At 31.6% G+C, this 9,898-nt stretch overlaps 1 protein-coding gene and 1 long non-coding RNA gene across 2 annotated transcripts; one reads left to right on the top strand and one right to left on the bottom strand.

Moving 5' to 3' along the window:
• Positions 1-3,385: 3,385 nt before the first annotated feature.
• Positions 3,386-9,294, top strand: LOC126708758 (uncharacterized). Its single transcript, XM_050408684.1, has 6 exons — positions 3,386-3,631; positions 3,777-3,909; positions 4,575-4,673; positions 4,786-4,873; positions 5,145-5,206; positions 8,784-9,294. Exons 1-6 carry the CDS (start codon positions 3,519-3,521, stop codon positions 8,934-8,936), a joined length of 648 nt encoding a protein of 215 aa, XP_050264641.1. The 5' UTR covers positions 3,386-3,518; the 3' UTR covers positions 8,937-9,294.
• Positions 3,642-4,701, bottom strand: LOC126708759 (uncharacterized). The gene is made up of 2 exons (XR_007649260.1): positions 4,575-4,701; positions 3,642-3,909 (listed from the first exon to the last, which is right to left on the bottom strand). It is a non-coding gene; the product is annotated as an uncharacterized LOC126708759 (long non-coding RNA).
• Positions 9,295-9,898: the final 604 nt, after the last annotated feature.

The following is a 9,898-nucleotide window of genomic DNA, read 5'->3' as shown; positions in this document are numbered from 1 at the left end:
TGAAAGTAGAAAATTACACACAATGAATAACATTTTATTTAAGAAATTATGTAAAGATAAATAATAGGGACTAATGCAAATCATTATTTAATTATACAAATTAAGTATAGTAATAAGGAGATAACACCCACATAAATATATAACAAGTATACATTCTAAGGCGTTATCAGTGTCTTGGTCGGATGATAAATTCGACATTAACAAACAAATCAAATAGGTACATAGTAATAATACTAGTAAGGGTTGCACGTGCAGCCCCTTCAGCGAAAAAAACTTAGATAAAATTTATTTTTGAAGTAGTATCAAATCATGTATTTAAATTTAGAATAGTTATTTAACGTATGACTATCTATTTAGGATGATAATTTCTTATAACCTAATTATTTAAGATGGTATCTACTCATAAAAAAATTCTATTAAGAATGCTAACAAATGTTGTCATCTTCCAACAATAAATAACTAAATTTTGATAAAATATTGTCACAATATTTAAATTTTTGCAATAAATGATGACATATGTTACAATTGAAACTCTTCATCAAACTAAATACCTACAACCATTTGCAATGAATATTTTGTTATTCATATTTCATTCTTTATCATTTTATTTTATAAGCCTAATTACGATGCTTAACTTAATTTTTGATGAACACTTTTTTAAGAAATAAAAAAAAATAACAAAAGACACATGTCATTGAAGTTTTATTAGATAAAATTATAAAAATTGTGGGTTATAGTTAACTCAACTAGTAAAGTCTATGATAGTTGAATAAGATATCTGGGATTCAATTCCCGCCTACACCAAATACTGATTGATGTATTGGTCTAATAATAAATAATTATCATCAGAAGCGGACATCATAAGTACTCTTTAAAAAAAAAAAATATATATATATATATATAATTATAAATCTAGAAGATTAAACCTCTAATAAATTTGTGTTTTCTAGGTAACAAATAGAATTCCATAGATCACAATTTTTACTTTTTAAGTATGACTAATATATAAAACTCAAAATACATGAAGAAAATTTTTGAGATATTAAAATTTAGTGAGGCATTTTAGATATGGTACAATGAAATATTATAGGAATCATAAGATTTTGTTAGGATTTAACTAAGAGAGTAACAACAGGGACTATATGCTTGTGTACAAAATATAAAAGAAGAAATTATTCAACTTTAAAGTTGGGGGATGAAAGTACCCCAAACATAAAGGAGGAAAGTACTTTTTTCTATAAATTTTTTGTTGGTAAAACTATGTGCTTTTTACTTTAAACAATGTGTTAAAAAAAAACCCAAGAATATTGTCTGTAAATTTATGAATTTTGGCTCAACAAATTGACTAAACATGAAAAAAAAGTCAGGAACACAATAAATATCACGATATTTTCCCAATACCTTTATTTTAGCTATGGTGGGCCTTGGTATGATATTTTATAATTTTATTTTAGAGTAATGCTACATCCACAACATTTTTACAACAAATCTTAGATAGTAAATTGTTATTGATTTTGATTTTTAATTGGGACAACCACTTTAAACTATGCATTAAAAAAAAAAAAGTTGTGCATGAAATAATGAATTTTTGCTTACCAAATTTGACTAAACCAAAAAATAAGTCTAGAAATACAACAAAATGTTACAATATTTTCGCAATACCTTTAATTTCAATCGTGGTAAGTTTTGATTTGATATATTATTATTTATTTGATAGAAATGCTATCTTTATAATATTTCCATAACAAATTCTGGATGGTAAATTGTTAGTGATTTTAAAATGGACCCACGAATGATATCACTTTTTTATCTATTAATAGTAGCTTACCACATATGATTTGTTGTGAAATTAATGTGAAAATGTTGTGGAATTAGGAATATTTTATTTGATCTATAAGCAATTGAGATCTCAACAATTGTGAAAAAATTGTGATAACAACAAGTGTTACAACATTTTCACAAAACATTTATTTTTAGTTGTGGTCAATTACAGTCTCATATTTTATTATTTTATTTTGACCTATAGAAATTGATATCTCAATAATTGTGTATTGTGAAATTTATTGTATCAGTATAACAATATATGTGCCAGCTCATATAAATACTTAAAAAAGAAAAAAGAAAAAAGAGCACAAACCGATGATTGGAAAAAAAAAGAAAGGCCTAATGAAGTGATGAATAATACATATTGAATAAATCAAAAAGTACTGTAGCTACTATAGTAACTTTTACACATTCACACAACAAATGTTACAACATTTTCTCAAAAAAATTATTTTTAGTTGTGGTTAGTCATAGTCTCATATTTTATTATTTTATTTCGACTTATAAAAAATTGACATCTCAATAATTGTGAAATTATTATGAAATTTGTTGTATCAGTAAAACAATATTTTTATTTTTAGTTGTGGTTATTTTCGGTATGATATTTTATTTTGACATATAATGAATTAATATTTCAACAATTGTGAAAATATTGTGATAATTTGTTGTGTTAACTAACAGCTATATATAAAAATAAAATAAAGAAAGAGTTGACGGGGTGATATTGCAAAAAAAAAAAAAAAAAGGCCAGCGAATGGTGCAAATCGAATAGAAAAAAAAAAAAAAAAGTAGCTATTACTATAGCTTTACACATTCACACTTTTGTTATAAAAATATTGTGAAAAATGTTATAGATGTAACACTTCTTTTTTCACAATATCTTTATTTTTAGTTATGATTAATTCTAATATGATATTTTATTTTGACCTAGAAGGAATTAACACTTCAACAATTACACATTCACACTTTTGTTATGAAAGTGTTGTGAAAAATATTATACATATAATATTTCTTTTTTTACAATATTTTTATTTTTAGTTATGATTAATTTTAGTATGATATTTTATTTTGATTTATAAAAAATTAAAATAAAGGAGTAGACTAGACAATAATGCCTCAAAAAAGAAAAAGAAAAAAACAAAAAAGCGGCGAAACAGTGCAAAGTATTGAATAAATCAAAATACTGTAGTTTTTTTAACTGTTGCTTTAGCGCATTCGCGCTTTTTATATATAGATACTATGATTACTAGTGTGTTCTGTAAGTCCAAAATTTTTCTTTAAACAAAAGTTACAAAACCCTTTTTTATGCTTATTTTTAAGTGTTATTTTTAAGAAGGAAAATGCATCCAAGTCCAACACACACATACGTGCAAAAGTTTATCACAGATGACGCGGTTTAGGGATTAATAAAAGAGAGGAAAAAAAAAAAAAAAAAAAACAAGCGTAAGGAAAACGCAATCCCAACTTTTCCACGTGGACATCCACTGACAGACCACATTTAATTTAATGTCAGTTCTCTGTCGAAACTCGAAACCTTAACGGGGTTCTTTTTTAACGGGGTTCTAAATTGTACTACTTATTTCTCGCAAGTTAAAAAAGTTTTTAAAAAAAAGAAAAGAAAAAAAACAGAGAAGAAGCCCTAATCTAAAACGAGTCGATCTCTGGTGGCCTAGGTTTTCCTCATCGGAAAAGCCATGGTGTTCTACTTCAAAGCTCGACCAGAGGCTGGCGATTACACTATTTTCATGGGCCTCGACAAGTTCGAGAACGAGGAGCTCATCAAATACGGCTTCCCCGAAGATATTTGGTTTTTTCAATTTTCATTACCTATTCACAGCAATAATTCTCGTTTTTTTGATTTTTGTGTATTAATTACTGGTTTCTAAGTTAGTTAGTACAACATTGCACTTTTGATCTTAGTAGGGTTTGTTTGTTTGTCTGTTTGTTTCTAGGTTCCATGTGGATAAAATGTCTTCAGCCCATGTTTATATAAGACTGCACAAAGGTCAGACTATTGATGATATTAGTGAAGGTGTATTGGAGGATTGTGTTCAGCTTGTCAAAGCAAATTCCATCCAAGGCAAACTATCTGATTACTGTCATTTTGTTTATTTTTATTCTTTTTTGTGTTCAAAGAATCATTGTGTAGCTAATAATCATTGGAATAGATATTGTAATTTCATTATTTTATTGAGGTTTTATGTATGATCATTAAAAAAGGGTCACGTATATGTAATAAGATCACTTACTAGACATTGCCAAGAGCCTTGTAGCTCGATTGGCACTTCCTGGTGTTTCCAATGGAGACCCCTCCCACAATTTTTGAATTATCCAAAAAATATCACTTACTAGACATCAGAATAAAGTAGAAGAGAGTTATCATTTATTCTTTTTACGTGTTCAAAGAATCAGTGTTTAGCTAATAATTGTTGGAATAGATTGTGCAATTTGATTATTATTGAGGTTTTATGTATGATTATTAAAAAAGGGTCACATATATGTCATAAAATCACTTACTAGAAATATCACTTCCTGGTGTTTCCAATGGAGACATCTAGCGTTCAAATTTCCCCTCCCCCAATTTTCGAATTATCCAAAAAATATCACTTACTAGACATCAGGAAAAAGTAGAAGAGAGTTATCAATTATTCCTTAAAATTGACTTCTTGTTGTTGTTCCATTGTGCTATGAATTAGGTAGTGCTGTGGTGTTTTAGATGACTCACTTTTTGGGATTATATGGCAGGCAACAAGGTGAATAACATTGATGTTGTTTACACACCCTGGTCCAATTTGAAGAAAACTGCTTCTATGGATGTTGGTCAAATTGGTTTTCACAACCCAAAAATGGTGGGGCTCAATATCTTATTTGGGATGCTATTTTGATTTTTAACTTTTGTATCTTTTTCGTTTGAGCATACATGAGAGTTTGATCTTTTTTGGATTTTTATGCTAAATATAGGTTCGAACTGTGAGAGTGGAGAAGCGGATTAATGAGATAGTTAATAGGTTGAACAGGACAAAAGTGGAAAGGAAACCTGATTTGAAAGGTAAAATTAGTATCTCATTTTTCTTGAGGTTTTCTTTTTAGATGGATATGCTAAGCTAGTACACTTGTTGCTCATTATGAAGGAATTTGTGTGCAACTTTTGGGTCTTATGTTCCTCATAATGATATTTATCTATAGACTCTGGTATCACTTTTATATTTATATGCTTGGGAATTCATTCATGAGTTATTCTGATTTTATGAATTAATTCATATTCTATTATCTTGTCATAATGGTACTACAAGTCACTTACTTATATCACGTAATTGCAGCTGAGCGAGAAGCGGTTAATGCAGCGGAACGAGCAGAGAGAAAACTACAGCTGAGAGACAAAGTGAGTTCGGTATACTCTTTTAATGATTGTTTCCCTCTTTGGCCACAATGAGGTCAGTAAGATCAAGAGATATCTAATATTTGGTTGAACACGGAACATCAGCAACCAATATAGATGTAGCCTTATGGGTATACAATGTTCATAAAACTTGCCAAGCGCACAATTCTGAATTCTACCCCGATTAAAGGAATTACTTTGGAATTAATTTTAAATCAAATAAAGGTTTTGCACAGTAGAATTTGACATGTGTTTCTTGGTGGTGGAACCTTCATAGAGCTCAGATTCACTTCAGGTGCCTTGAAGGCTGCTTATTAAAACAGATTCATATGCTTGATGCCTTGAAATCAATGATGCAGTGAGGTTTACATTTGACTTTTGTGATGTGTAAATACTAAATACGCTTTGGCTCAAGTGGTAAGGGATGGGAGTGAGGTTATGCTAGGTCTAAGGTTTAAATCTTACTGAGGTTATTTAAAAAATTACACTATGGTTTTATGGGCTGACCATTCTGAAGATCTCTTCCATTCAAATATTTTCCTCTGGAAAATCATGTCCAACACAGAACATCATCTTCCTTCCATTTTATATATAAAGCCTGAGGACCAGTAAGCATCATAGACTAGTTCTTGCTTCTCTAGCAACTAGTATGGTGGTAGGGTACCTCTGGACAGATGTCCAGTGGATTTGAATTCCAAAATTCCAATTGATTATCTAATTGTCCATGCCCCTTCCCATTTGATTCCATAAGCTGGCTTTAAGGAGGGAATAGGATTCCTCTTGCTCAAATTTGACCACTATTCATAGTTTAACGTGCACGATATTCCTTGATCATGAACATCACTATTCATGGAAGGCATGTTGATTCCATCTTTAAAATTAATTATACTCTTTGCTTGAAGTAAGATACCCTTTTTCTTCTAATGGAATGGGAACAACTTTTTTTAATGGAATTGTGAGGTATTGAACTTGTCCACTTTCCAGTTCTCTTGCTTAAGGTGTCTCCTTCTCTTACCATGAAATTGTACTTGAGTTCCAATTATAGATCTATACAACTACTTCTTGCTAAATTAGTTATCATGTTATGCTCGGGTAGTTTTCATTTCACCTTGCTTGTGGTCACAATCATTTGACTGCTGTAGGACTTTTTCTGTCATCTGAAAAATGTTATTACTAGTATAAGATAAGTACCACATTTGACTTTCCCCTTAGGTCCGTGCCCACCCATGTTATAATGAAACTTAGATCTCCTCCTGTTTGGTGCTTTTAGTAGAACAAGGAAGCTTTCAAAAGGATTTATTATTATTATTATTATTATTATTATTTTAAAAAGGGTTGTTAAGTATGGCTTGCACAAAAGGTTTATTGGAAATGTTTTGGTGATCGTCTGGGTGCATTTGTGATTACAAAATTTAAAATGCAGTTAGGCACTTGTCTTCTTCCCTTTTCTTTTTGCTGATCTCCAAATGCTTTATCTTGTTACAAAATTTGAAAAACCAGGTAGGTCTTCTTCTTTTCCTCTCTCTCTCTCTCTTGTTTACTTTTTGTTTGGTTTTTTTTTTTTTTTTTGGGGGGGGGTGTTTGTGCTATGCATGCTTCCTATCAAATAGGTAAAACAAAGAAACAGTTCAGTCATTTCCTGTCATCTGAAGTTCCCACAGTATTCGATTTCAGCTTTTTCTCTTGCTGTATGTCATTAGTCATTGCCATTAGTTTAGGGAGTTCTCCTGCAATCCATCAAATGGCTTATGGTACTTAGTATATATATTTATTGGTCAGCTCTTGAACCCATAATCTTACCCTCAATCTTGCTCTTACAAAGGAGGAGAGGCAATTTGAGTTAGCGTATATATATTTATTGGTCAGCTCTTGAACCCATAGTCTTACCCTCAATCTTGCTCTTACAAAGGAGGAGAGGCCATTTGAGTTAGCGCTCATGGGCTTTTAGGGTAATGTATGGCTGTAGTCTTTGGAAGGGAATTAGAGCTGGTTGGTGGAAGTCCTCTCCTTTCATTTCTTTTAAAAAAGGGGCTTGTAGGAGGACAAAAAAACGGCATGACATGTGGTGTAGCTTTGAAGGGGATGAATTTGGGTATTTGATTGCAGATAACACAGATGCTTCAGATTCATCTTTGGTAGGTTTTAGAGAGAGAGAAAGGGGGGGGGGGTGCTCAGTACTGGAATTTGAGATTTGTTCAAAAAATTTATGATTGGGAATTGGAGGAGGTGGATTCTCTGATGGACTTGTTATACCCTCATTTTTCTAGAGGTACCGATTGATGTCTTAGCATTCAATATTATTATAATTGTCTACAAGTTGCCAGCAAAAGCATTTTACTTGGAAAGGTTTATAGAATAAAAAGGTGCTTAAGAAAGTGGCTTTCTTTGTGCAGACAGCTACCTTGAGTAAAACCTTGACTATAGAAAATCTTTATATTTTTATTTGCTGAATGACTATAGACATCTTATGAAGAGAAATATATCACTAGTATATTGGTGTTGTCTGTGCAAAAGAACCGGTGAATATTAGACCATCTATTACTCCATTGCTTGGTTGTTTATGATTTGTGGTACTTGTTTTTTTTCCCTGCTTTTCTTTTGGTGTACATTGGTTAAGGTCAAAGAGGCTGGTAGATGTCAACTTTTGTTGGCAAGAGTTGCATGGGAAGCATCATCATGTGGAATGTGACTACTCATTGTCTCATGTGGATGATTTGGAGGGACTGGTTTCAAAGATGTGGAGAGATCAATCATTGAATTTAAGTTGCTTTTTACATCTTCTGTTTTATTGTTGTACTATGCTGCTTCTCTCTCTCTGGTGTGTTGGGGGGGAGTGGTTCTTGTAATTAAGTTGATTTTCAGGATCTTTTGAGTTTGAGCGTGTAATTATTTAGGAAGCGCTCCTATTTGAGCTTTGTCTTTAATAAAATCAATATTACTTATAAAAAAAAAACTTGGTGTTTTGAAGACTAAAGTCTTCAACTGCAGAACTTGGGGTGCTTTTTTCTTATTTTTAATATTTAGATGACAAGTTGATTCTAGTGCACATGGTTGTAGAGGAATGGTCAATCTTTTGATGGTTAAGTCATAAGCTTTAGAAGATTACACACATGTTGAATTGGTAAGTTACATGCACCCAACTAGTTTGAACTCACGACCTCACCTTCCACTCATTCTTTTGGGAGGAGGAAGTGCCATTCTGCTGCACATAATTATGATTTTGATATTAAGTCTTTCTAATATTTTAGGTCCCATCTTCTTAAGTAAGAAACATTGAAGTTGTATTTTGTGTGTGTTTTAGCTATGATTACTGGTACTTATTTGTGAGCTCAGTAACATTCTTGGATTAAATTGGATTGCAAAGCAACTTTATTCCTTAGTTTTGAGTTCCCAAACAGCCAAGAGCCTCTTGTAGATCAACAACAGAGACATCCAAGATTAAAATAACCCCTCCATTGTAACTATCAAAATTTAAATAAAATTTTTTTTTTGAGTTAACAGAAAAAATCTCACATTTTTAATGTGTTAGATATATATATTGAAGATTGTTGATTAAAGTCCTTGACATTTGTCCTTGCAGAAACGACGCGAGGAGATGGAAAGGCTTGAAAAGGAGAGACAATCAGAGCTAAGAAGCTACAAGGGTTTGATGGTTTCTGAAAACATGACATCTAATAAACAGATTGCAACAACGAGCAAGTCCTTGCAGGAACTGGAAGAAGACTTCATGTAAGAGCATCATTTGTTTAAATGTTCAATAGATGCTAGCTGCCAAAGTTACTGGGCCTATAAAGAAGGGTGACATATAGTTTGTGATTCTAGGCCTCAAGAAATTTCATCATGCCTGAATAACACATTCCCTAGTCTGTTTCCTGTGGATGTTAAATAAGAAAATGGTGTCTGCAATGTTAACAGAGGAGGAAGGAGGTGGGGGGAAGAAATCTCCTTTTACCTACCATGAATGTACTTTGATGGTGATGAAAAACATTATTTGTATCTGCATTGGGATAGTGGGTGATAAAACTGTGTTTTCTTGCCCAACTTTATAAACAAAACTTATGTCTATTTTATTTAAGGTTTCATCTGGTTCAGATTGTCTAGTATATATCAACCTATGCATACATGCACATGTTATGTTTAACAAAGGGGGTGGGGGGATGAATCTTCTTTAACTACCATATATGTAACTTGGGCTATGATGAGAAACATTATCACATCTGCATTGGGATAGTGGATGAGAAAAACTGTGTTTTTTTGTCTAACATTATAAAAAAAAAAACTTGTGTCTAATTTATTTAAGGTTTCATCTGGTTCAGATTGTCTCATATATATCAATTATGCACACACATATGTTATATTTAACAGACGTTGGAAGGGGGTGGGGGAATGAATTCTCCTCTAACTACCACATTCATACTTGGGTTATGACTAGTAACATTAATTGTATTCGGCATTGGGATAATGGGTGATGAAAGCTGTGTTTTCGTTGTATAATTTATAAACAATACTCATGTCTAGTCTGTTTAAGGTTTCACCTGGTTCAGATTGCCTCATATATGTCAACTTATACACACACACAAATGTTCTAAGATTTACTTACACTATGTTCTAGAGTCATAAATTTTATTTTATTTATTAAAAAAACACGTTGTTTGAGAGTTCCTAAAAGAATAGGATAATGCAATTGGTATGGTG

The sequence above is a fragment of the Quercus robur genome, chromosome 12 (assembly GCF_932294415.1).
Source record: "Quercus robur chromosome 12, dhQueRobu3.1, whole genome shotgun sequence".
Lineage (NCBI taxonomy): Eukaryota > Viridiplantae > Streptophyta > Magnoliopsida > Fagales > Fagaceae > Quercus > Quercus robur.
This window is presented reverse-complemented; position numbering and strand designations above follow the sequence as displayed.

What these genes read in the sequence shown, in the direction of transcription:
- LOC126708758 (XM_050408684.1), top strand. Translation starts at nt 3,519, where the DNA reads ATGGTGTTCTACTTCAAAGCTCGACCAGAGGCTGGCGATTACACTATT. An exon ending in CAAATTCCATCCAAGGCAAA is followed by an intron (nt 3,910 to 4,574) that starts CTATCTGATTAC and finishes ATGGCAGGCAAC; the next exon opens with AAGGTGAATAACATTGATGT. An exon ending in AAGGAAACCTGATTTGAAAG is followed by an intron (nt 4,874 to 5,144) that starts GTAAAATTAGTA and finishes ACGTAATTGCAG; the next exon opens with CTGAGCGAGAAGCGGTTAAT.